Source organism: Delphinus delphis, chromosome 1 (genome assembly GCF_949987515.2).
Source record: "Delphinus delphis chromosome 1, mDelDel1.2, whole genome shotgun sequence".
Lineage (NCBI taxonomy): Eukaryota > Metazoa > Chordata > Mammalia > Artiodactyla > Delphinidae > Delphinus > Delphinus delphis.
This window is the reverse complement of record NC_082683.1, coordinates 35,312,959-35,338,867: the sequence shown is the minus strand read 5'-3', so window position 1 is coordinate 35,338,867 and position 25,909 is coordinate 35,312,959. Positions and strand designations below refer to the sequence as shown.

At 61.2% G+C, this 25,909-nt stretch overlaps 1 protein-coding gene across 5 annotated transcripts in view; it reads right to left on the bottom strand.

Annotated features, from left to right (window-relative positions):
* PTPRF (protein tyrosine phosphatase receptor type F) overlaps positions 1–25,909 on the bottom strand; it is a 183,784-nt gene that overhangs the window by 5,873 nt on the left and 152,002 nt on the right. For 2 of the 5 annotated variants that reach the window (XM_060021003.1, XM_060020995.1), the window contains exons 8-24: positions 25,604–25,873; positions 23,500–24,081; positions 23,144–23,280; positions 22,559–22,703; positions 18,701–19,006; positions 17,867–18,060; positions 14,314–14,340; positions 12,861–12,978; positions 12,203–12,781; positions 11,436–11,533; positions 10,975–11,228; positions 10,790–10,883; positions 9,955–10,170; positions 9,523–9,677; positions 6,826–6,941; positions 3,666–3,698; positions 2,659–2,756 (exon numbers count right to left, since the gene is read on the bottom strand). In XM_060021003.1, coding sequence (XP_059876986.1) covers positions 2,659–2,756; positions 3,666–3,698; positions 6,826–6,941; positions 9,523–9,677; positions 9,955–10,170; positions 10,790–10,883; positions 10,975–11,228; positions 11,436–11,533; positions 12,203–12,781; positions 12,861–12,978; positions 14,314–14,340; positions 17,867–18,060; positions 18,701–19,006; positions 22,559–22,703; positions 23,144–23,280; positions 23,500–24,081; positions 25,604–25,873 — 3,422 coding nt within the window. The remainder of the gene's footprint in view (positions 1–2,658; positions 2,757–3,665; positions 3,699–6,825; positions 6,942–9,522; positions 9,678–9,954; positions 10,171–10,789; positions 10,884–10,974; positions 11,229–11,435; positions 11,534–12,202; positions 12,782–12,860; positions 12,979–14,313; positions 14,341–17,866; positions 18,061–18,700; positions 19,007–22,558; positions 22,704–23,143; positions 23,281–23,499; positions 24,082–25,603; positions 25,874–25,909) is intronic. The other 3 variants (XM_060021022.1, XM_060021013.1, XM_060021029.1) reach the window with 3 other exon arrangements.

Genomic DNA, 25,909 nt, shown 5'->3' with positions numbered 1-25,909 from the left:
CCGAAGACTCCCCTGACCAAGGTACCACAAATCCCCTCGCCCAGGAGAGTGGTCCGGGGTGGGGTGGGGGCTAGGGAAGTCCCTCAAGCCCTGAATCCAGCTAATGAATGAGTGCAGAAGCAACGGCGGCCAGCTGCGCACGACCCAATGTTGCTGGGGCTCTGGCCAATGCTGCACGGCCTTGCCCAGCTCTCCTCTTCCCTCTCTGGCTGTTCCTTCCCATAGGCAGGACGCAGTGCTCCTCTGGAGTTCATTCCTGGGCCCTCTTTGCACTCTCCAGCCCTTCCTGGGTGAGTTCACTTGCTCTCAGGACCTTACGCCCATATGCTGGAGCTGCCATAACCCCAGCTGGAGCCCAGAGTCTCCCCTGAGCTCCCAGTCTGAATAGCCAGCAGCCCCTTGGACATCCCACCTGGACATCCCACACTCCTTCGGTCTCAACCCTTGCCAAGCTGAGCTCATCAGCTCCCCCTGCAAACCCGGCTCTGCTGCTGGGGCTCCATCTCAGTGAAGGGCACTGTCCCCATTTACCCCAAAGCCCCGGCCACAACCTGCAAGTCGTCCTCAAAACTCCTCTGTGCCCCATCCCATCACTCCCAGCCCCTCAGCTCTCTCCAACCTGCTGCCAGGGCCTCAGCCAGGCCACCTCTGCTCAGACTTGGCATCTCCCTGCCTCTTCGCTTGGCCCCACTCCGTCCTGCAGCCAGAAAAATCCTTATAAAATGCAGATCTGTTGATCAATTCCCTGCTAAATGTCTCCCATGGCTCCTCATCGCCTCAGATGATAATAGTAACAGCTGAGGCTCAGCGAAAACTTACCGTGTGCTTGGCACTGTTCTCAACACTGCGTGTATTCCCTCATCTAATCCTCCCGCGAAATAGGTTCTATTACCACCCTCCTTTTACAGACGAACACCACCCGAAGTTCTCAGCATAGCACACCGTGCCCTCCAGGTTTTGGCGCCAGCCTGTCACTCTCCACGGGTCAGCGAGCACTGCTTCCGCGAGACCCCAGCACACCCCACCCCCAGCCTGCTTGCCTTGGTGCTGTCGGCCGGCCGACCTCCGCACGTCTGCGTGTTTAACCCCAGGGTATGAGGTCGCATTCAGTGTCTCTCATCTGTCGGCGCTCGTCTCCCCGCTGGCTGAGCTCCCTGTGGGCACTTGCCTCCACACCCCCAACACCCAGCACAGGCTGAGTGCCCGACGATGCCAGATGAGCGACTGACTGACCGTTAAAGGTAACACAGCTATGGGATCCTGGCTGCAGGAAAGCTCTCGGCAGGCCGGGTGGCCAGAGGAGGCTTCCTGGAGGAGGAGGCTGTGGTGAGGAGAGCGCAGACTGGAGCAGAGAAGAGGCAGAAGGTGGACGGGGGACACCGAGTCTGGACAGTGAGCCGCAGAGCCCCATGGGAGGAAGGGCGGCGTGGGACGTGGGACTGGATGAGTGTGGGCGGGAGACCAGGCCAGGTAAGGAGCTGGTGGCAGGGAGCCCCCCTTAGCGGCTCTGTCCCCGCCATGGCGGGGCTGTGCAGAGCAGGCCCCCAGTGGGCGCTCTGCAGGGAGAAGCGGCACGCCTTCCTCGCGGCACAGGTGATCATCAGTTCCCCGGCCAAGCTCAATTTCCTCTGCGGAAACCTGGTTCACAGCCCTTGAAGGGGAGCCCTGGTGCCCGCGATAGCAGCCCAGCTGAGGGTGGACATCTGATTGGAGCGGGGCGGGCTCACAGGCAGGGTGGAGCCAGCCCGTCAATCACCCATCCACCCACCCGTCATCCTGTGCCAGGGCTGCGCTACGGGTGGGGCGGGGGGTTGGAGGGGCCGAGTGGGGCAGAGGCAGAAGATGCCTTAACAACACCTCCGCCCGTGCTCCTTAGAGGAGGTGGGGCTCTCCTTATCACCTCCTTTACACCCCTTTCACTAGCAAAGCACCTCCCCAGCTGGGCGCCTGGAAGCCCTGACTCTGGGCAGGAGCAGTGCTCTGAAGTCTGAGCCCCCAGCAGATAGGGTCCAGGCCAGAGTGAAGGGAGTACCTGGAGGGCCCTGAGCAGGAGGGTTTGTGCAGCCCAAGGGGCAAGATTCAGGCCCCCCAGCTCCCCGTCTCTGTGATCTGTACTCTGAGAACACCCGTGAGCACATGCATGTGCAGGGTACAGGCTGACAGACACATTCCACTACTCATCAGCTGCGTGACCTTGGGCAAGTCACTTCCCCTCCTATAAGCCTCAGCTTCCTCATCTGTAAGATGGGATAACACCAGTATCCGTTTCACAGGGTGTGGGGAGGGCAGAATGGTATGCAAAGTACCTAGCCTAGAGCTGGCCCGCAGGAAGCTCTCCATAAATGCCAGCTGTTATTACTGACCTGGGGTTGTGTGTGTGTGTGTGTGTGTGAGAGACAGAGAGAGGGAGAGAGAGAGAGAGACCTGTCTGCCTCTGTTAGCATCGGGGCATGTGACTGAGTGTCCTGACCTGGGGATCTGGAAGGGCCTCTGTCAGGCCCAGAACCTGAGACCTGAGGAGTTGAGTTCCCTGCTGGCCACTGCTGACCCCTCCAGTGTGTGTTCTGGAGAAGCCTGGAGCCCGAGGCAGGAAAGGAGCCGGTCTGGGGCCAGGCACATGGTGGGGGGTGTGAAGCGGGGGTGAGGGGGAAGTCTCACCTCGTATTCCTGGGAGAACTTGAGGCCGTCGTTGGCTTTGAGGCGCTCGATGTTGTCCGCCAGGTCGGTGATAGGGATGGGCGGGTGGTCTCGCATACCTGGAAGCAGGGCACACACAGGCAGAGTTAGCGTGAGGCCTGAGACGGGTGGTGGAGACAGCCCCAATGCATGTATGTGGACATGTGGACACGTGTGACCATGGAGCACTCGTCACTGGTGGCATGGAGACGGCGGCACATGCGGCGACAGGGATGGCGGGGCACACAGTGGCTGGGGGTGGGCGTGGGAGAGGACAGAGGTGGAAGGGTGTGTGGTGTGAGCACGAGTGAGCATGTCCGTGTGACACGGTGCTGAGTGGCGGGTTCTCCACAGGCATGGGAGGCCTCCCCCCTCCCAGGCCGGGGCCGGAAGCACAGGTGGAAGGCAGTGGACAGGATGGGGCTGGGCTGCTTCAGCCTGCACCCCGCCTGCGGGTCCTGCCTCTGGACAGCGCTCCTGCCCTCACTGGTGCCAGTCACCATGGGAGGCTGGGTGATGTCCCTGTCCCAGCACCCAGCATGTGGATGGAGTGATCACGATGTACATGGCAGAGACGTGGAAGAACTCAGAGGGAGAAGCAAAGGGGAGGAGGGAGATGTGGGGAAAGGGAGGCAGGGAGACAGGAGAGGAGTCGGACTGAGATGGGAGAGGGGTCGGACTGAGACGGGAAAGGGGTCGGACTGAGACCGGAGAGGGGTCGGACTGAGATGCGAGAGAGGTCGGACTGAGACCGGAGGCGAGAGGCAGAGACAGACAGAGTGGCGGGAGGGAAAACAGGGCGGGAAGAAGGGGGCAAGGTGGGGAGAGAGCAGGATGGACAATGAAAAGACGGGGCAGTGAGAAGGTAGAGAAAAGAGAGGCAAGGGGAGAGAAGAACTCAAGGAAGGAGGGAGGCGATGGGTGAGAGAAGTAGAGGAAACACACAGAAGCCAGAGTGGGCCCCAAACACGGGAACGCAGAAAACTAACTTGAGATATTCGGGCAACTGGGGACACTGGAACCTGCAGAGAAAAAGAACAAAAACAGGGGGGCAAGAGAAGGAAACCCGTTAACCTCTGGTTACACTGCTGCTGAACACAGTGCGGGGCTGGGGGCTCGCAGGGGCAGTCCCACCGCAGCCCCCTCTGCCCCCCGAGGAGCAGATGCATCTCCCACCCAGAGCCTGGGCGGTCTCAGGGGCCTCTTTCTATGATGGAAGTCTAGGTCCAAGCCAACCTCGTGCCCTCTGGTATCAAAGTTTGACCCTATTTCCAGATGAACTGGCAAAAGGGAAGTGTGCTTTCAGAGAGAGAGATGAGGCATGTGCGGTGAGAGACAGAAGGGTGAGTCCACACGAGGATGTGCAGATGGGGACTGTATCACTCTTTCAGCTTTTCTGTGCGTTTGAAGCATTTTCAGAAGAAGAGTTAAATTATGAGAGAAAATAATAAACATCTGCTGAACGAAAAAAACGAGAAGGAAACCCTCAGCCGTGCACAGTGCTGCCATCGCCGCCACCCCTTCTGGTCACCGGTTCCCTCCCAGACCACCCCTGTGCACAAAGACACCTCTCCCCACCAGCAGTCCTGTTCCCCGATCTCAGCACCTCGGGTGACCCTCACTGTGCCCCTCCCCACGGTCCGCCCGGGGCCACAGCCTCCTGTCCTTTTGGACCCCCATCCCTTTTAACACCACCTCTGACTGCCTGTGCTCCACCCTGCCTTCTCCTCTCAGATCCCTGCCCTTTCCCCCGGGCCCTGCAGCCACAAGGATCCAGACCCCAGCAGGGCCTTCACACCCACTTGCTCATTCCCCACTCACTGGGCCTCAGCCCGCTGAAATGCTCCTGCCCCCAGGACCCGCCCACCACACGCTCTCCAAGGTCCCAACTGCCGAAGCCAAAGGCCTTTGTCTTGCACAGCCCTCCGCATCTGGCCTCTGGGACACTCTTCTCCCCGAGTTCTCTCTCCCTCTGGCTCCTCCTCCTTGGCTATCCTTCACCCATCCTTCCTCAACATTTCACCTCCTTCCCTGGCTGCCCTTCGTCTGCTCTCTTCCCCCGCCCCCTCTTCCTGGGAGAGCCCATCTATTTGCAGGCGTTGACCGCTGCGTGCTCCTTGGCATGCCCCACGCCCGTGGTTCCAGCCAGGATGTGGGTGCGGAGGTCTCCCTGGACCCTCCCACCCCAATGCTCAGCCAGCAACCACAGAGGCATCCTGGGACCTCTGCCCCCATTTCCTCACCCCACATGGAGTCAAGCCTGAGCCCTGCTGCTTAGGTCTCGCTCATGTCTCCCCACTGCCACCCGCCTCGTCCAGGTCCTCAGCACCTTCTCAACGGCCTGCCTCCCCAAGTTCTCCCCTTCCAATCTGCCTTCCACATGGCAAACAGAGCTATGTTTCTACAGCACAATTCTGACCCTGTTGCTGCCCTGCTGAAAACCTGTAATGCCTCCCTGGAACCCTCAAGACAAAGTCCAAACCCCTTAGCCTGGCGTGCAGGTCCCTCTGTGACCGGACCTCGGCCTAGCCCTCCAGACTCATCTCTGGGCTCTCAACAACCCCAGCTCCAGGGCCGCAGGACACAGTGCCCGAAAGCTGCTTCCCCACATGCTACTGCCGTAGAAGGGAGTTCCCTCCGTTCCCTCCCACCCCCTCTCTGCCCGACTAAGGCCCACACGGCTTGGCATCCCTCTCAGAGGAGGCTTCTCTGCCCTCCAGGCTCCAGCTTTGATTCCTTGAAGATCTGATCACATCTGGTTGCAACAGCCTGCTAAGTCAGCCTGGCTCTCTCTCTTTCAGGACACGTGCCCTTGGAACTCAGTCAGCATGTTGTCAGGGAGCCCAGGCCACAGGAGGGGAGCCGAAAACCTCAGGTGAGCTCACAGCTGACTGCAGTGTCAACCATAAGACATGAGAATGAATGAGTCTCCAGAATTCCGGGGTCAGCAAACTTTTCTAGAAAAGGCCAGCTAGTACGTATTTTTGGCTTTGTGGACATATGGTGTCTATCACACCTACTTAGCTCTTCTTTGTAGTATGAAAACAGCCACAGACAATACATAAATGGATGGGCGTGGCTGCGTTCCAATAAAACTTTATTTGCAGAAACAGATGGTGGGCTGCATCTGGCCTCGGGCCATAGTTTGCTGACCCCTGATCTAAATGATTCTGGCTCCCAGCTTTTGAGTCTTTCGGCCGAGGGCCCAGACATTCTGGAATAGAGACAGGCTGCTCCTGCTACGCTCCCGTCTGGATTTCTGACTCATGAAGACGGTGACAATAGTACATAATTGTTGTTTTTAGCCACGAAGTTCTGCGGTGATTTAACACGCAGCCATAAGCAGCTCGTGTACACACAAACCCTGTGTGTTGGAGTTCACTCATTCATTCAGCTGCCTTGTGTTTGTTTCACAGGCGCTCAACAAGAGTCCACCGTGTGCGCAACCCATGGGATGGGAGAGGAAGAGGACAGTTCCTGGCTCCACAGAGCTCCGTCACTGAGGCAGTTCCAGCCCAGGGTGGGAGGCGTCATGATGGAAGCAGCATCTGGGAGCCGAGGAACGACCCTGCCCACAGGGAAGAGGTCTGAGCTGTGTCTGCTGGGGCACAGGGAGGGAGTGACAGCTCAGGTAGAAGGGGCAGCCAGAGAGCCCCGTAGCAGTGGCGGGGAAGGAAAGGCGGGCACCAAGCCCTGCGCGGGGTCCCTGTACTCGCACAGGATATCTGGGGCCAGCCACCAGAAGGGCCAGATGTGGGCACCCCAGCCCGCCACATGGGTCTGATGGGCCGTTTCCCACTAACAAACCTCTCGTGTGCAGGGACCAGAGCACGGGTGCAGAGGCTGGCCACCCCGGGGCTGGGATGTGGCTCTGTGTGGGTCCCGGGCCCATACTTGGAGGGCGTGACCAAAGACGAGGTCGGGTCTGAGCAGCTAGCTGCCCCCCAGCCCCAGAGGCTCCCGGGCCCTGCGGTGCCTGTCCAGCTCTTGATATAGGGGTTCCTCGGTCACTTCATCAAAGTGGATGGGTACAGGGAGACGGGCAGAAGGGAGGAACAGGAAATGGGGGCCAGGGTGAGGCCAGGGTCCCTCGGGGGAGACCGGCAGGCCTGGGTGGGGCAGGCAGGCAGGCTGAGGGGGCCACCCTACCTGGGGTCTGGTAGTTGAGCCGCCGCATCTCCACGGGGTCGGAGGAGTGGGCCAGCAAGGAGTCCTTCAGCCCAATTGACTGCTCATCCTTGGACGACGGGGAGTGGGTCCTTTTCCTGGAGAGGCAGAAGGGCGGTTGGTGAGAACTGAGGTCCAGGCGGAGAACAGAGATGCATGGCATAGCCCGCCACCACAGAGGCCCTGTGTCCACGGCCCTGCTCCTGCCACCCCAGCCTGGGGTCTCTGAGTGCAGGGGAGCCGGGGCCAGAGCAGCTTCACATGAGAGGACACAGGGTGGAGGGTGCGGAGGCAGCGGGAATAGGGGGTGGACAGAGGGCCAGCCCAGCGAGAAAGGAAGGGGCCGCAGAGGCTGTGGCTCCTTCCCGTAAAGGGCAGGTCACTGCCGGGCAGTGGCTATTGTCTGCAAGGGCCCCACAGCTGAGACAGCAGGAGCCACCAGGAGGAAACATGCAAACGACACCTAAGATATGCAAACATCACAGAGAGCTGGGCCTCAGCTATCTGGCTCTCGGTACAAGGGCAGAGGTGCAGAGCAGCAGGGGAGGGACGGGGAAGGCGCCCCCCTAGCTGGGCAGAGTCCTCCCTTGCTGGCCTCGGCTCCCCGGGCTACAGGGACAGGATGAGAGACAGACTGCAATGTCCAGCTGCTGACAAGTATCCAGGGGCCGCTTCTGCTCGGTGGACACAGGTGTGCTTGGGGAAGAAACTTACGCGAGTGTGCGTGAGTGTGCAGCACACGCTTCCCCGCTGCCCTGCAGCCAGTGCTCTTTGCACATAGGCCAGACTCTGTCCCCTGCAGCGCTCAGGTAACCTCAGAGACCTGGGAGCCTGGGGGAAGGCTCTGGTGAGCTCAGAGTCTGTGCCTGCAGGGGAAGTGGTGGAGGTCTGTGCTTCGCCTGTGCCCGGAAAAGGGGCATCCCCTGTGCAGAGCACCAGTCGAGAGAGTGACAGAGCCTGTCCCATCGCCTGCCAAGCTGACCAGACAGCCGCAGGCCAGGAGGCTTCCAGCCCAAGCAGCGCCCCTCCCTGCTGGGCCCGCAGTGTGCATGGGGATAAGAAGTGAAGGGGGAAGCGCGTGAAGAGAGAAGGAAGGACTCCTACCTTTCTTGTTTACTAGGTCCCGAAAGACAGGCAAGGACAGAAGAAAGGAACGGTCACTGTTTCCGCCAAGCACTCAGACCCTCTCACGACATGGGGGACACTACGGACCCATCTATGACACCCACGTGGCATTCACGGGGAGGGGCTGCCTCTCCTGGCAGACACCAGGACCCAGAGGCAGTGGGGGGAGGATGAATGGGTGTGTGGAACCCTCCTCAGGTTCCCCACCCATGGGTCTCCAGGCCCTGAACCAGGCGAGACTGTCCCTATTCACCCTGGGAGGAAGGAGCTAACTTCAGGAAGAAGGCACCAGGTCCAGGTCAAGGGTCAGGGTCAGGGGCGGGGAGAGATGGGGCACTGGGGACAGGAACTCGTGTGTGAACATGTTCAGACATACGGATCAACAAGCGTTCACCGACAGCCTTGCGCTGGGTGCTGGAAACAGGCCCAGCGACGTTCCCGTGGAAGCACCACTGCACAGTGGGGGACAGTGTGGCGAAGGGGTATAGGAGGGGCCCGGCAGAGCCTCGTGGGCACCAGAGCCTGGAAAGGAGTCTTGAAGGATGAGATGGCAGTTGCCCGGGCAGGGGGAAGGAGAGCTGCAGAGCGGGGGGGCTCAGCCCGGGCTGGCCGGGAACTGCACTGGTTCAGTGACGATGTCGGGGTGTCGGCAGGGGCCAGACCGACCAGGCATCTGATGGACCTCAGGCTACAGAGATCGGACTATAAAACTCTTTAGTTAAAACTGAGAAGTGTTAAGCTGAGGGTGACAAAGTAAATCTTTGGAAACACCTTTCAGGCTGGGAGGAGGATGGAGAGGAAGGGGAGACTCCAAGATTAGGAGACTGCAGCTACCCGAGAGAGGACTGAGGCGTGCCGTGTGCACGTGCATTACCTCGTGGGGAGCCTACGGTGGGGAGGGGGGAGCAGGTCCAGTGATATCCAGGGCAGGACTCACGGGAGACTGGGTGGAGGGAGAGGGAGGAGGGGAGAGGGTGACACCCAGGTTTCCGGTTGATAACTTGGTAGATGGGCCCGTCCCCTGTGCTAGGGACCCTGGGGGAGGGCTGTGGGAAGGGTCAAGACACCCTGAGTCTGGGACAGCTGCAGATGCTATGGTCACAGCAGGCACTGAATAAACGTCTGCCAAGTGAATGTCCACGGGCACACGGCCCTGGAGCTGGGTCTGGACCTCTCAAGGCCTGAGCAGGAGAGCCAGGCAGGGAGTCATTTAGGGATGGTGGCAGAGGGGGTGCTGAAGGGAGGAGACCAGGAGAAGGCCGTGTCTTGAAGCTGAGAGACAGACAGGCTCACATCCACTGAAAACACAGAGACGGACACACAGACATGCCTGGGGATGCACGTGAACAAGCCCTCTGTGAAGCTAAGGCTGCTCATCGCACCTGGGCCACACCCATGGGTGTGCACACGCACTGCTTCTGCTCTCCTGGCTTCCCACCGAGCCCAGGGGTGCACCCTGGGGCGCAGGCCGGTGTGGCTGCCCCAGGCCTGTATGCACCCGGCCAGGGAGCGCCTGAGAGTCCAGGGCAGGTGGCCGTCCACGGGAGCACTCACCTCTTGAACAGGAGAATGGCGATGACAATGAGGATGATGAGGATGACTGCCAGGACGGGGCCCGTCACCCACAGCATCTCGGGCTCCTCCTGCTGCTGGGCTGGTGTCACCTGGACCACGATCTCGTCGGAATAAGGGCTGGAGGCATAGCGCTTCTGTGGCCCAGTGGGGGAACAGCACAGGTGGTGAGCCCGGGTGAGAGCTCCCACCCTCTGCCCCGCCAACCTGGAGAATGGGCTCTGGGCCTGGTCTCCCAGAACTAAGAGGCTGACCTGGGCCTGGTCAGCTGACTGGGACCCTAGGGCTAGGTCGGGTCTGGCGTTCTGGGTCTTAGGGGTTAGGGCCTTGAGACCCCAGTGCAGGTATGGGGCCTCTGGGGTGTTTGAGACTGGCCTGGGGGGTGTGTGGTCAGGCCCTGGGCCTTAGGCAGACCTGGTCCACGGGTTCCTTCAGGGAGGCAAGCACAAAGCACTGGTAGCTCAGGTCTGGAGACAGCGGCCGGTTGTAGAAGCCCCGGTAGCTCTTCTTGTCCCCCAGGGTGAAAGTCTCAGGGAGCACGTCCACCTGAGCGGCCACGTATGGCTTCAGCCGCTCTGCCTGCCGCCGCTGCCGCAGCTCCCCACCGCCCTGCTCGATGGCCTCCAGAAGCTGACAGAGCAGAGGACAGGAGTCACGCAGGGGCCTTGGAGCACATGCTCCCGGGCCCGGGGCCTGGGACGTACGCCCCCTGGGATGAGGTTAGGCTCACCTTCCACGTAAGGGGCTCAAGCCTGGCCTGACTCAGAGTCCTCGTAGAATCATGCTGAATGCCAGACAAGGCAATGCCCCTCCTCCTAGCCAACCCGATAAGAAGGGGCCCTCTGGGTAACCTGCCCCAGCCTAACCTGAGAGGGCTGGCTGCACACCACTGCGAGAAGAGCATGGCGGATTCCAAACATGCTGGGGCTCCACTCTAGCCCCTCTGCGGCCTCCAGACCCTGCGGACTCCGAAGCTTACAGGGCCCAGGATTCTCTAGATCTGAGAGATGTCTCTGCCACTTCCCACCCCAGGGGATCCTCCTCAAACCCCTTTGGGGGAAGTCTCTGGAAGCCCTCCAGGAGTTCTCTGAAAGCGCCCAGGGACCAGCTCAGCATCTGTCTCCCTAGAGATGAGGGCAGGCTGCCAATCAGAGAGTGACTCCAGTTTGGGGGGGGGTGGTCCCTGGGGCCACAGCCAACCACCTCAATGGGACTGTCATCAGTGCTACCCTTCCTGGTCCCCAGGCACCTCGTCCAGCTCCAGCTCCTCGGGCGTGCTCCATCGCGGTGCCAGCATGCTCCCTCCTACACGGTCAATGGGCACCACCATGATGTAGAACCACCTGGGCGGGCAGAGGCGGGGAATCAGGACCGTCATCGCCTGCGCTCGCGTGGCCGGCCCTGCCCTCCTCCCCTGAGGCCTCGTCTGCACACCTGACGAGCGAGGGGTCCTGCACGTGGGGCATGGAGAGAGTGAAGCGGCCATCCGCTATGTAGGCAGAGGCAGGCAGCGGCTTGTGCGGCAGGAGGTCGGGGGCTGTGCGAATGGACACGAGGTGCTGCAGGCCCCCCGCACTGCTGCCACGGTTCATCAGCACGAACGAGTACTCTGTGTTCGGCTGCAGGTCTGCGATCAGCTTCCGCATAGAGTGCCCATCCACCTCCACACTCTGCCCGTTGTACAGAATCTGCGCGGCACGGGGGCAGGCAGCACGTTTGAGTGAGGCTTCCCATCGTGGGCCTGCGGGGCAGAGCACACGCCCACGCCCAACCGGGATCCGGCATGACAAACACACACGCAGAGGCTGGGACTGCAATGAGGGACCGCAGCAGTGTGTGTGTGCCAGGTGCAGCTGACTTCACCCACCTTGAAGGGTGCAGCTGACTTCACCCACCTTGAAGGGTACAGCTGACTTGTAGGAGTCAGGGACCTCCCAGCTGAGCAGCACAGATGTCTTCATTGCAGCCTCCACACGGAAGTTCTTGGCAAACACTGTTGGGATATAAGGAGGGAGTCAGCTCTGGCTGTGTAGCTGGGGTGAATGGGCCTCAAGGTTTCCCGGCCAGGAAGAGACGCCGCGCGGGGGCCCAGGGGGTTAGGAAAGGCTGCAGAGGACCAGGCACCCCCCACTCCCGCCAGCTTCAACTGCACACAGTTCAGCTCCCAGCCCCGGCTCTTCCTCGCAGCGAGTACCGAGCGGGGCAGATGCCACAGGACCCGTGGTCAGGATCTCCAGAAGTGCTTGGGTGAAGCTGGAGCTTACAGACACCAGGTCAGAGTGACCACAGATCAGAGGGACTCAGTCAGAAGCATGTGGCCGCACACCAGAGCACAGTGGGCTGTGTTCACTAGAGGTCAGGGGGTCGTGGCCCCAAGAGATTAGTGTCGCATACCCAAGAGTGGTGATGCAGTCAAAAGATATCAGTGGGTCAAGGTCACGAGAGACTGGAGAGTCACACAGCAGAGGTCAGTAGGTCAAGGACAGCAGAGGTCAGGGGTCACACACCGAGAACGTGGCACCCCTTCACTAGAGGTTAGTGGTCATGGACATGAGAGATTGGAGTGTCACACACCAGAGGTTGGTGGATCACAGTTGCCAGAGGTCAGTGGGTCAAGGAGAGCAGAGGTCCCCAGGCGCAGCCACGTGCCCACAGCACGCACCTTGCTCCACGGGCATGGTCCGGGACTGGATGCTGGGGCTGAGCGGGCCGGCGCCTTTGCTGGTGCGTGCACGGACCTTGACGTCATACGTGGTGTCTGGCTTGAGGCCGGAGAGCGTCAGGTGGGTGTCGGCAGTGATGTTGCGCAGCTCCTGCTGGCTGTTGATGTCACGGTACACCACGGTATAGTTGGTGATGCGCCCGTTCCTCTCCGCCAGCACCGGGGGGTCCCAGGTCAGTTCCGTGGTAGATGTGGTCAGCCCTACCACGCGCAGGTTTTGGGGGAAACCGCTGGGAGCATCCTCGGGGGTCGTGATCTCCTTCTCGAACTCCTCGCCCGGGCCGGCCCGGTTCTTGGCAGCAAGCCGGAAGATGTAGGTGGCCCCTCTGTGCAGGCCAGTGACCGTAAAGTGCTGGTCGTCCTTGCCAAAATCGATGGTGTTGGGCCGCGCCTCGTCGGCCCGGTGGTACTGCAGCCGGTAGCCCAGCAGCTCCCCAGGCAGCTCCTTGGGTGGGTGCCACTGGAGCAGTGCGGTGTTCATGGCCGTGGTGCTGACCATCATGGTGGGCCGGCCTGGGACTGAACAACCACGCACTGGGCTCTGGCCCTGCCCCCCCCTTTGGCCCCGCCTCCGCTCCATCCCCGACCCCTCGCTCACCTGCTCCCGTGGTCGTGACAACTTTGGGCTTGCTGCGAGCACCGTCCCCCTTGGTGGTGTAGGCGGCGACGGTAATGGAGTAGGTGGTCTCTGGGGTCAGGCCGCTGATGGTGGTTTCCTAAGGCAGGAGGAAGGGCCCATTCCCATCACGGGAGAGCAAGGAGGGACCAGAGCAGGCCAGCCACCTCAGGACGTTAGCCGGCGGGGCCCCCCCAGGGCACACAGGGCCAGAGGTCCCCGGAGAGGGGGCTGTGAGCTGCTGGACTCTGCAGAAGGCAGGACAGGCAGGTGGATGTGTGCCCAGGAGGACCCAGCCCATGCCGGGAGCACCAAGCCTAAGGCAGACAGTCTGCTCATTCTTCCTTTCACACAAGAACAAAGTGCCGCACTGTTCCTTCGCTCCATTGTACCATGAATGACACCTCGTGAGGTCTGGGCGCGTGTGCCACACAGAGCACACAGCCGCGCATGCACAGAGCACCTTGCGTGGCTCTCGGCACACACATGCATGCAGCCTGCGGCTCCTCCTGCACCAGCAGGTGGAGGGCCACCTGTAGATACTAACGCATGTGCACGCACACCACAGAGCGAGGTGGAGGGGTGGGCCAGGGTGCCACCCTGCAGGACCAAGTCGGGACCCCTCCTGCTCTCCTCTAGGCACTGGTTCTGTGAGCACCTTACGCCCTGCAGTGCTTCCTGAGCCAGGGAGGGGAGACGAGGAGGACAGAGAAACCCCACCCTGGGGAGCACACTGTCCCCAGCGATGCCTGAGAAGTCAGCCAGGGCAGCGTCCCCCTGCCTTGGCAGGCCTTGCCCACACGCCCATCTCCAGCCAAGGCATCATTTCTGGACATGCCGAGAAACACCACGGGAGGCCAAGCCACACCACACAGAGGGAAAAGTGGGGAAAAGGGAGGGGAGCACCGCGCAGTGGGAACAGAGCTGTCACCACCAACCCTGGTGTCCCTCCAGCTCTGAGCCTCGGGTGGGGCCGCTGCAGCTGCCACCAACCTCTCGCAGGTCCCCTCCTGCCCTGGCTGGAGGGTCTCCCAGGGCTGGGGCTCTGGAAGACACCGATGCTGGAACCCAGCCCCCAGCCTCCCTTCCCAGCCTGCGCCTGGAGCAGGTGATTTTTCACTCCGGGGATCAATAAGGCCTAACGATCAGGATCGGATTTAACTCCATCTCCATCTGGCTAGAGCAGGGGCCAGGCCCTGGTCGATCTTGAACACAGGCCTGAAATTGCCGCTCGACAGGTGAGAAGTAAGGATTAGAGGAAATGCCAATCACTGCTCAGCTCGGGGCTCCTGCCTAAGCACCAGTTTTCTCTGGACGTGGCTGGTGCCCTGCGGATCTTGGCGGCTCAGGCTGGGAGGAAAGGCGGGGGAGGGGGAGTGTCCCACGAGCCCAGCCTGACCCAGGTCTTGCCCGCGCTCGCACACCTCTTACTTACATAGTCCTCGGACTCCTCTGGCCGCCACTGACCGCGGGAGAGGGAGAGAAAGGGAGACAGGGTGTGAAGGACTCTGGCTCTGATGGGGCCTGGCCAGGGAGGGCAGATGGCGGGCACGGGCCTCTGGAGTGCCCTGGGGGGTGGCAACCCAGGACCACTCCCCATCCAAGGATCCCAGCCCCTGCCCCACGAGCCCAAATGTGTGTGGGCCCAACTGTGGGCACCAGGGCTGAGGAGGTGAGACCTGGAGAGCGGATGGCCAGAGCGAGAGGGCTCCCTGACACTGAGGGGTCGTAGGGCGCCACCTGGAGGTACTTCGAGGGAAAGGCTGCCAGACTTGAGGGGTGGGCTCCACAGCTCAGGCAGAGGGGAGAGAAGACGCCGAGGGCAGTACATCTGTTTTGCCGGGGCCAGTCCTGGCCTAGGCTTGCCAACCTGGTATGATTATTCACAATGTCTCCTCTCACTCTCAAAAGTATCCCAGTTGGGAAGACAGATTAGCCAGTGGCCCTAGGCAAGGAGGGTTGCCCTAGGAACAGCAGGAGCTATACTGTGGCTGGAAGAGGCCCAGGCCGGATGGCCAGCAAGATGATAAGGGCCGTGAGTGCCAAGCTCAGAGCCTGGACCCTGCCCCACAGGCAAAGGGGAAGCCCTCAGACCCCTGGAATGCCTGAAAATCAAGGTAGGAAGGCATATTTCTGGGCTGGCACTGCTGCTTATTCTTGGTACATCCTTCTTCAGGCCATGGTGCATGTAGGTTTACTAGCTGGACAGGTAGAGGGAGGGAGGTTCTGTGGCACTGGAGGGCTGGCGGCTGGCAGCTGTCCAGCACAGCACAGGGAGATGGTCCATGCCATCCCCAGGATAGACGTGCCATGGGGTCCTCCGGCCCAGCGACCCTCGCAGTGCTGGTCTGGTCTCTGTCCAATGGCCCCAGTGCCTCTGTTCTGGGAAGCTCTCTTGTAAAGTCCTTGCGAGCAGTGTGGGACAAGTACGGGAGGAGGCCATCAGCTGTCCCTCCTGGCCACGGCCACTTTCTAGGGTGTGGCTGGGCCCGGCGCTGCTCTAGGTTCCTTGCCTGGGGTATCCTGCCATGTCCAAGCCAGGCCTGGGAACGGAGGTGCTCACGAGGAGGAGAGTGAGAGAGAAGAATGGGAAGACAGAGGCTGAAGCAAAACAGAGGGAGAGAGGATGGAAGGGATTAGAGGACAGGAAAGAGAAGAGAACGAGACAGACAAAAACACTCAGGGAGAGGGAGAGACAGAAACAGAGAGAGGAAGGAAAGCAGACCATGGGAGAGGGACAAAGTGAATGGGTAAAGAAGATGTGGCACAGACACACAATGGAGTATTACTCAGCCATATAAAGAAACGAAACTGAGTTATCTGTAGTGAGGTGGATGGACCCAGAGTCTGTCATACAGAGTGAAGTAAGCCAGAAAGAGAAAGACAAATACCGTGTGCTAATGCATATATATGGAATCTAAAAAAAAAAAAAGAAAGGTACTGATGAACCTAGTGGCAGGGCAGGAATAAAGACGCAGACATAAATAATGGACTTGAGGACACGGGGTTGGGGGGAAGGGGGACCTGGGGCGAAGTGAGAGTAGCATCAACATATATACACTACCAAATGTAAAACAGATAGCTAGTGGGAAGCAGCCGCATAGCACAGGGAGATCAGCTCGGTGCTTTGCGTCCACCTAGAGGGGTGGCATAGGGAGGGTGGGAGGGAGGGTCAAGAGGGAGGGGATATGGGGATATCTGTACGCACATGGCTGGTTCCTTTGTTGTACAACAGAAACTAACACAGCGTTGTGAAGCAACTAAACTCCAATAAAGTTGTATTAAAATAAAAAAGGAGACGGGAGGTGGAGTCAGAGACCTGGAGAAACAGACAGGCTTCAGATGGAGACACACATGACAGGAGACAGGTCTGGCCACACAGCGGTGGAGGCACGCCCCCCACGGTTCTTTCAGAACTGACAGGGCCTGGACTGAGCAGATGGTGCTGTGGGGAAGGACAGGCCGTGGTGTCCTTGACCAGGTGCTCGGGGGACAGCTGGGCCCTGTGGCCAGGCTGGGGACCGGGCCCCATCTGCTCTTCTCCTAGCTTGGAGCAGAACAATCCACTCCCGGCGGAGCTGCAAGCGCAGGCCCTCCGCCTTCACTCGGCTTCCCTAGAGCCCGGGCTCGTGTTTACCTCCTGTCACAGGTTGTCTGTGGCCAAGAGGACAGTGTCCCTCATCCTATGGCCCAGCTCCCGCCAAACCACTTAGGACCAGAAGGGGGCACCCGAAGTGAAGTGGCTTCTTTGGAACCCCACTGGCTGCAGCTGTGCTGCTGGCCCCCTGGGGCAGGAGGGGCCAGAGGGAGCTCATTCCCAGGATGTTTCTGGGTGGGTGTGTCCGCTGAGACTCCAGGAAGAGCCCTCAGCCTGCCCCAGGAATGCAGGAGGGTCCAAAAGCCCACTTCCTCCACCCCGTTCCCTCAGCACCAGGCAGGCCAGAGGAGGAAGAGGGCGCCCTCTGGGCATTGGGCTGAGTCCAGCCGGAGAGACAAAGGCCCTCGTCTGCCTGTGGGTAAGTTCACCTCTAAGCGCAGCACGTAGAACACAGGATACGTGCTTGCACCTATCTGGGACAGGCGGGGGAATCGGGCTCTACCCCGCCACGGCCCGATTCTGGATGGAAAGCCCCTGAGCACAGACACACCAGGCATTGTGAATCTTCAGCAGAATATTTTGGGTGGTAACTCGTGGTAGCAATTACAGCCCTTTCCCAGGAATCCTGAGACCAGGCTTCTTATCTGAGCTCAGCCACCCCTTACTGGGAAATTCAGGCCCCCTCGCCTAGCCTCCCAGTACCCCAGGTTTTCCATCTGGGTAGCCAACCAGTGCTGAGAATAGCCCAGGGACTTCACCCCAAGCTCACGGGCAAAATCATCCTCCTCTGAGGACAAAGGGCACAGAGTGAGGTGTGCCACTGGGCGCAGGCCCAGCCCTTGAGAGCAAACATCAGGGGCTGTGCCACCCCACTGCGTACCAGGCACAGAGCAACACCCCAGCCTGGCCATTCACAGAACTCTGCAATGCCGCGGGCCAAGTCAGGGGAGATGACCACCCGGGTGGGGGAGGAGGGCTGCCGAGGAGGAAAGTACATCTCGACAGCCCAGCCCGACAGCGAAGGCACCCTCCGAAAACCACAAAGGCGGGCTCGAGGGGCCGAGGCCTGGGTCTGTGCAGACAGTGCTCTCACTGCTAGTGCTGGTGGCTGCGCCACAGCGGTGGCTGCCAGGCTGGGACTGGCACCAGGGCAGGTGGCGCTGGCCGAGCCCGGACTGGCACAGCTCAGGCAGACCTAAGACGAGAGGAGGGAGTGCTCCGGGCACCTGGCCCTAACCTCCTGGTCTCAGCGCTTCCCTAGCCCGATACGAAGGATGTCTTGGTGTCACAGTCCCTCTGAGAGCAGGAAGGGGAGGGGAGCAAACCTGGGTTCCGAAGAGCGAGTGGAATATGCTGGTCTCGCCCACCCGCCCACCTCCCAGTGTCACACCTGGGCCTCGGCCAGCATGACGTCCTGGATGATGGGTGGGCCGCGGGGCTCGCCATTCTCTAGCCGCACGTAGGTGACCTGGTAGCCGCGGATCTGACCGTGCTGCTTGCTGGGGACGGGCAGCTTCCAGGAGACGTGCACGGCAGTGGAGTTCAGCGGCTCCACCTCCACCTTCCGTGGTGGCCCGCTGGGCACTGGGGACCAGGTGGAGAAGGAAGTTAGGTGCGTGGTATGCATCCGGGCACAGCATGCTCCAGGGCCTTGCCTTCACACCCCACTGCCCCAGGAAAGGCCCTGGTGCGGTTTCCTTAGACTGTCTGCCCTGGAGAGGAAGGTGGAGGGCTCCCTCTGCCTGGCATGGGGAAGAGCCCGGGACCCTGCGACCCCTCTGGCCCAGGGCTGCCTCACTTGGTGGGGAGGGCAGAGGTGGGGAACAGGTGGAGGCGGGGCACCAGGCCTTCGACCACCCCAAGTCAGCACAACCTGGCCTATCTCCTGGGCCCCACATCACGCCAACGTCTAGAGAGGCAGAGCCTCGGTGACTCTCCTGAGTGATTCTACTAGCCTCCCCAGTCCTCCTCCTTTCAAATCTTGCGGCGGCTGCCTCTTCGGCCTTAGCCTTTGAAGGCTCCAGCTGCCTTGAGGAAGCCCCGCAGCTGGGATTTGGGCACAGGCTGTCCCACAAGCTACATCTCCCCACTTGGGGCCATTAAGCCTGCACTGGGAAGACAGCAAGTCCCTCTGGGCTTGCGGGAGGCCAAGGCCCTGGGAGCCCGGCGCGGGGATCCAGTGGCATGGCGGGCCCCGCCCCCGCCTGCCCTCGGCGCTGCCTACCGTCCTCGTCGGTGCGCACCAGCACCGGGCTGCTCTCGGGGCCGGGGCCCACGTCCGTGTGCGCCCGCACCCACACCCGGTACTCCGTCCACTTCTCCAGGCCCACCAGGTCCCAGCTGGAGTGCTCGCGGCCGATGCCGTCCACCACGTGCCGCTCGCGGTCCTCGCCGTCCACCGCCTCGTAGGCCACCGAGTACTGGGTGATAACGCCGTTGCGGCTGTCGGCTGGCGGTGGGACCCAACTTACCCGGACCGTGGTGGAGCCCACGCTCACGCACGTCACCTTCTGGGGAGGGGCGGAGGGGGCTGGGGAAGACAAATGGGGGGAAGCAGGCAGATGGAGGGTGGGGGTCAGAGACATGGCGACCAGTCACAGAGGACGGGAAACTCACCCAGGCAGGCTACTCCCCGGGTGCGTCATGGCTATCCCAGGGCCCCTCCAGGCAGGCTACCGCCACTGCCGCCAGACAGCCCGGCTCCCTCTGGACCATAGGCTCTTCTCTCTCTCTCTCTCTCACACACACACACACACACACACACACACGCACACACAGCTCTAACACAGCACCTCACACACATACACTGTCTCACACACAACGCACAGGGCATCAGACACACACAAGCACGGGGCCACGCCACCCTCACTCCTGGTCACACCCACAACCACACACGGAGACCTTCCCCAGCTGCTGTGCTCACAGCTCTCGCTCTTCCCAGGACAAGTGACCTGATGGCTCTTCTGGTGCGAGGCTGCCTCGACAGGGTGTCTGCGGCTGAGCCACCAGAAACCGCAGAGACTGGAGGCCCCCAGGCAGTTTGGAGGGAAAGTGCCCATCGGAGGGGCTCTCACTCATCAGGCTCCTTGCGTGTCAGGAGGTGGGTCTGTGCCCTCCTCGTTCCCAGTGATGTTTCCGGCTCCTATTCCCACTGAGGACTCTGCTGCCGTCACCTGGGCTTTCTCATCTGGAGTTCTGCCACCACCTCCTGCTCAGGTGACTCCAGCTGCCCCTCGACCCACTGGCTCCCAAGCCCCTCATCTTCAGAGCTTTCTCCTCCCCTGCGCTGCTGTGGTCCTGCCCCAGATGCTGCCACTCTCTCTAATACTGTGGCCTCCAATACCCCCTCGCAGGCCCTCACCTCTTGGCCCAGCTCAGCTGCTCAGGGCCCCCAGCACTGCACCTGCTCTTCACCCCCGGGGACCTCATCCATTGACCTACCTCCTTACTGCCCTCGATACTCAGCTTAGAACCTCACCACTCCTACCAACACCCCAAATTCCCCTCTCTGAGCTCCTGCCCAGCCCGTCCCAAGCTCTGAATGAACCCACCCCCCGTCTCCTCCAAGGTGGCATGGGGATGGGTAGAAAAAGCCACCAAGGCAGGTTGGCACTCTGTGAGCACCCCATGGCCTCCCCCGGGCCGTCCATGCTGCCGGTCGGTCTCTGCTCTCTGTCCGGCTCCCTCTGCCACTTAATACAAAGTACCTTCCACCTCCTCCACGCTCCTCAAACCTCCAGCTCCTGTCGCCTCCCTTCCTCTCAGCAAGTGACCCCATCTCCTACTTTGCAGAGAAAACCTTAGCCTCCCCAACTCCTCCGTCTCTTGCTACCAAACCCACCAGCCTGCCTCGGCTCTGAGTCTCGTCTTCCCTCCCCTGGGAAGGGAGAGGGGTGCCCTCCCGTCCAAGGCCAATCTCTCCCATCGCCCGTGCTCTGTCCTCTTCCCCACCCCCGAGCCTCCAACTGTCTTTCTCTTTTCCATATTTTTTTACTTCTCCTCGTTGACACATTCCCAACAGCATTTAAATACGCTCAAGATTTCCCCATCTTAAAAGACACATCCCATCCTCAGCCCCAGAGCTTCCCCCTGCCGACTGCACCAGCTACAGGGTTCCCTCCCCCCAGCTAAGCTCTCTCTCTACTTCCTCACCCCTCATACACGCCTCGTGGAACTCCAGTCAGCTTCGGCCCCTCACGCCAGGTCCACCCCTCCACATTACTAGACCCAGAGGACACGCCTGCGTCCCTCTGGCCCTGATCACTCAGCAGCAGCATCTGGTCTCCTTCTTGAAACCCTCTTCTTCCGACCTCCAAGACTCCCCTCTCCTGGATTTCCTCCCATCTCTGGTCCTCCTTCCCACAGTCCACCTCCAGCCCCGGGCCAGGACCCCAGCAGCCTGCCAAGCATCAGCACCTGGATGGTACACAGCATCCTGAGCTTGGGGGCCCCTCGCACCTGCTTCTGTCCCGTTTCCCGTCCTAGGGAGCGGGACCGCTCTCCTCCCAAGTCTCCACGCCACGTACAAGGCTTCACCCCACGTGTCCCTCTCTCTCAGTCCCCCACACCTAACCCCTCCCCAAGTCTGGCCAGCGGCATCCCAGAGAGCTTTCAGATCCACCCCATCACCTCACCCGAGCCGTCGTCTCCTGCCTAGACCGATGCACAACCTCTTCACTGGTCTCCGGTGTCCTGTCGGGCTGGCCCGTGCATTTGCACGCGGTAGGCAGACGGCCCTCCTGCCTGTCCTCTGTCCCCGAGGCCCTGAATGCTGTGGTCTGGCGGCTGCTCCAGCCACATTGGCCAGTTGCTCGTCCCTGACTACAGCCAAGTGCCTTCCTGCTTCTTGGTCTTTTGCACCTGCTGACCCCCTCATGGGGCTTCTGTGTCACCCAAGGAAGCCCTCCTCGACCCTTCAAATCAGATGAGGTTCCTGTCACATCATCTCTCCGCTGTCTCCTCTGCAGCACTTTACACAAATATAATTAAAAGCACATTTGGATAACTGTGGGTTTAATATCTGTCTTCCCCACTAGACAAGGACCCCCTCGGGCAGAGGCTGTGTCAGGGTTGCGCTGCTGGCCCTGCAGCGTGCATGGGCCCCAGCAGGAGCATGGCAGGTGCTTCTGGAATGAATCTATGAACGTCGGGTCACACATGGCACATTCACACAGTCCCACGTGACGTGGACAGCCTCAGAAGACCATCACATGTCATCACATGTGCTCACTGTCTCAATGCCATGATCCCAGCCACACACACATGGCCCCGTTATCACAGACAGCCTCACAGACAGCGGCCCACTGTGGCCGCGTGACCAGATAGCCTGTGGGCTCACGGTCTGTCATGGGACAGCTGCAGAGATCCCAGACCCCGAGACACACTCGCTGGATTCCAGTCCTCAGAACAGCCACACAGACCCGATCACGGTGACATACACGTTCAGGTGCTGCAGCTAAGCTGCTCGAACGTGCACACACTCACGGCATCAGTCTCACTCACGCAGGAACACGGTAACACACCACGCCACAAAGTGGGCTCACACGGCCTCACGGACGGTCCAGCACACGGGCGGCCACACAGTCCCAGCGCGGGTCACACGGCCTCATCTGTCCCGTGTGCAGCTGGCTCAGTGCGATTGCGCGGCTCACACAGATTCTCACGGAGGCGGGGCAAGAGGTAGGAATATGGGTAACAGGGAGATGAGATGTGGGGACATGGGGAGGGAAGACGCCCACCAAAGCTGGTCTGGGACACAGTGAGCACAGCGGTCCCTCCACTGAGGGTGGCCCAGGGGGCTAGTGTGACCAGCACAGACCGGGTGGGAGGAGGAGACGAATCAGAGACATAGAACTTACCTGGGCGGGGGTGGGGCTGAGGGAGGGCAGGAGTCGGGCAGGGAGCAGCGAGGGCAGCAGCCGCCTGGATGCAGACTACAGGGCACTTACCTGCCCCTCACTTGGGGTCCAGACTGAGCCCAGGGCCCAGCAGATCTGACCACCCACCTGGTCGAAGGGGAGGGGTGTGTGTGTGTCCGCGTCCCGCCCAGCCGTAGCAGACAGTGGCCCCGGGAGACACTCACTGGATTGTGCTGTGCGAGCCTCAATGGTGGGCGTGAAGACGCCCACCCCCATCTCGGAGCGGGCAGCCAGCTGGAAGCGGTACAGGGTGTCGGGCTTCAGGTCCTCTACGGTGTAGGAGGACGTGGGGTCGAAGGTCACCTTGTGCTGGAAGAGCAAGGAGCACTCACCGACTGCCCTGAACTGAAAGGTCACTCAGAGGTCACCCCCAACAGGGGCTGAAACTGATCCCTGGGGACCCACCGTGGCTGCAGGGCCGGCTCCCTGCCACGTGGCCACCTGGACCGCGCAAGGGCACCTCACCGACCACGTGGCCATGGGAACACCAGGGACACGTGGCCCCAGGGAACCTTAGGGCTCTACGTGAGCCACAGAGCCTACGAGACCCAGGACAGACCTAGGGCCTTTGTCCCTGGCACAGGCGTGACAAAGACTACAGAACCACACGGGCCACGTGGGCCCCAGAGCCTCAAGGGGCTGTGCCCACACAACCACAGAAATCGAGAAGAGCCTGCCTGGGAGAGCCCACCACAGATCGCCAAGGGCCAGGCGGAGCCCTGCCGCCCCTGGCCCCGCTGAGCGCTCACCTGCTGGCCCGCGTCCTCCGCCGCCCAGTACACCAGCTCGTACTTGATGATCCGCTCCTGCGGAGGCAGCAGCCACGAGAGCTGGATCCTGGTGTCGGAGTCCGCGTCGGCCTGGAAGTCCGCGGGCTGGGCGGGCACTGCAACACCCCGTGCCCGGGGCCGTCAGCCTCGCCAGTCACCCCGAGGGCAGGGGCACCCAGGGGAAGGAGGTAGGGGAAGTCAGGGTCTCACGCCCACGCCCGCCCCGCCTTCCCCAGTGGCCGTGTGGGCGGACACGGGCCCCAAGCTCACGGCTGAGGGAGGAGGCGCCGCCCAGCCCCGCTCACCCCAGGTCTGCCTGGCCGGCCAGTGCCTACCTCCCTGCTGTGTCTTGACCTGGATGGTGGGGCTGGGGGGGCCGTCACCCACGGCGGTGAAGGCCAGCACGCGCAGGCTGTAGGTGATGCCGGGCAGCAGGCTGCCCACGGTGGTGAGGAGCCCGGCGTCCGTGTTGTGTTTGTGCCAGGCGCTCAGGGGGCGGCGGGAGTCGGGGGTGTAGTAGACGCGGTAGCCCCGCACCAGGCCGTTGGGCTCCTCAGGTGGCTCCCACTGCACCAGCATGGTGCTGGCGCTCAGCATTCGCGCCTGCACGCGGCGCGGGGGGCTAGAGGGCGCCTGCTCCCCCGTGCGCGCCCGCACGGCCTCGCTGGGGGGCCCGCGCCCGATGCTGTTCACCGCCAGCACGCGGAAGGCGTACTCCGAGAAGGGGCTGAGGCCGCCGATGCTGTAGCGGGTGGTGGCCACGCCGTCCACCTCCTGGAAGGGGCCCTCTGCACCCGCTGGACGGTACTGGATGCCGTAGTAGGACACGGGCTCTGAGTTCCCAGAGTCCCAGGTCAGGGTGACACTGGTGGCAGTTGTCTCTGTCACCACAAGGTCAATCGGAGGCTTCGGCAGAGCTGGGGACAAAGTGGAAAGCTCAGGGCTTCCCGAGGTCATGACTCTAGGAGCCAACCCTGCCCTTGGGATTCATCCAACCGGAGTGTGGTTGAGCCCCACAGCCCACCCTGAAGAATGGCCTGGAAGGCCCTTGGTGACCTCTGAGTTCACTTAGCGGGGGCTGGTGGCCTTGGGTCATTCACTGTCTACCCAAGTCACTTCTAGGACTCCCTGGATCCTCACATCAGCCCTGGTAACTCATCTAACAAACAGACCCAGAGGGGGCCTGCCCGCGCCCCATGCAGATAGGAGGCGCACAGGCTGGGGAGCAGAGATCTCTGCCTCTGCAGCATGTCTGGGCTCCTCCACTGGCGAGAATGTGTAACAGGGGCTGGGAGAGGGACTTCCTTAGGGAATGGCCCTGGATTTGAGAACGAGTGACGGGCTACTGGCCCCACAGACCGCGTGGCTTGGCTCACACTGAAGGTGAGGTCCCAGGTCCACAGCCAATCACTCAACAAATAATACTGAGCGCCGACTCTGTGCCAGGCACTGTGCTAGGGCTGAGGACACACCGTCACACGGTCACGTCCCTGCTCTCGTGGGGTTTACACTCCAGCGTAAGAGAGAGACGATCAGTGAGTTGATAATCATGGTTCTGGTATGGGTAAAGACGGCAGAAAGCAGGGTGCTGAGATGGAGAAAAATCCAGGGGTGTTCCTGGATGGGGTGATCGGGGAAAGCTTCACAGAACTGAGACCTGGAGAGCGAGATGGAGCCAGCGAAGGCAAGGGAGGGGTGCGGGCACGGCGAAACTGAGGACTGTCAGCCTGCTTGGTTCATGGCAGTGAGGATCCTGGTCTTTATCCTAAAAGCAGCCGGAAGCCACTGGAAGGTGTTTCTCCCTTTCTTTAAAGGGGGTAACATGATCCTGCTTTTTTTACGTTTTGAAAAAGATGATTCCAGCTGCAGAATGGGGGTGTGTTGGAAGGGAGAGTGGAAGCAGGACACCCCAAGGAGTCTGCACTACATGCACCTGTCCCAGGGCTCCGGGTGGGGAGAACCCACCCTCCTTCTACTGTTTCCCATCCTTCTTGCCAGGAGGCTGGTAGAGCCGAGGGCCTGGTGCTATGTAGTGGTTAGAGTGGTGTGCGGTGGAATCAGACGCCCAGGGTTCAAGTCCCTGCTCCATCATTTACCTCCGTGTGACCCTGCACCTCAGTTTCCTAACTTAAAAAATAAAATCGAGACAATGAGAGCACCTATCTCCAAGCGTGACACCACCTGAACAAAATAACCTTTGCTTACTAACCAGCACAGCGCCTGCCCCCAGGGACCCAACACCTGTTAGCTATAAGGATTCAGACATTTCTGACAGGAGCCCCTCCCTCCACCAACTAAGGGCCAGGAGGACCCCGAGGCCGGGCACCAGGAGAGCAACGACCCTCAGCCCTGCCTGTGCCTCGGCAGCCACACTCGCCTGCCACGTCCCCTGCTACAGGGAAGGCCACGGGCCATGGCAGGCACGCCAGCGGCACTCACCTTTCACGGTGACCTGGGCCGTGGCCTCAATCATGCCCAGCGAGGAGATGGCCACGCAGGTGTAGTTGGCGGAGCGCACCACGTTGCTGAGCTCCAGCACGTTGCGGCCGACTGGCATCTCGTCCTCCTTGGTGAGCTCCTCGGCCCCCATCATCCACTTCACATAGGGCATGGGTGCACCCACGGCGACGCATGTCAGGTTCACGCTGCCGCCCGGCATCACCTCCTGGCTGCTGGGAGGGATGGAGAAACGAGGAGCCACGCGGCGCACTGCGGGAGGAGGGAGAGAGGCACTCACAGCCCGGG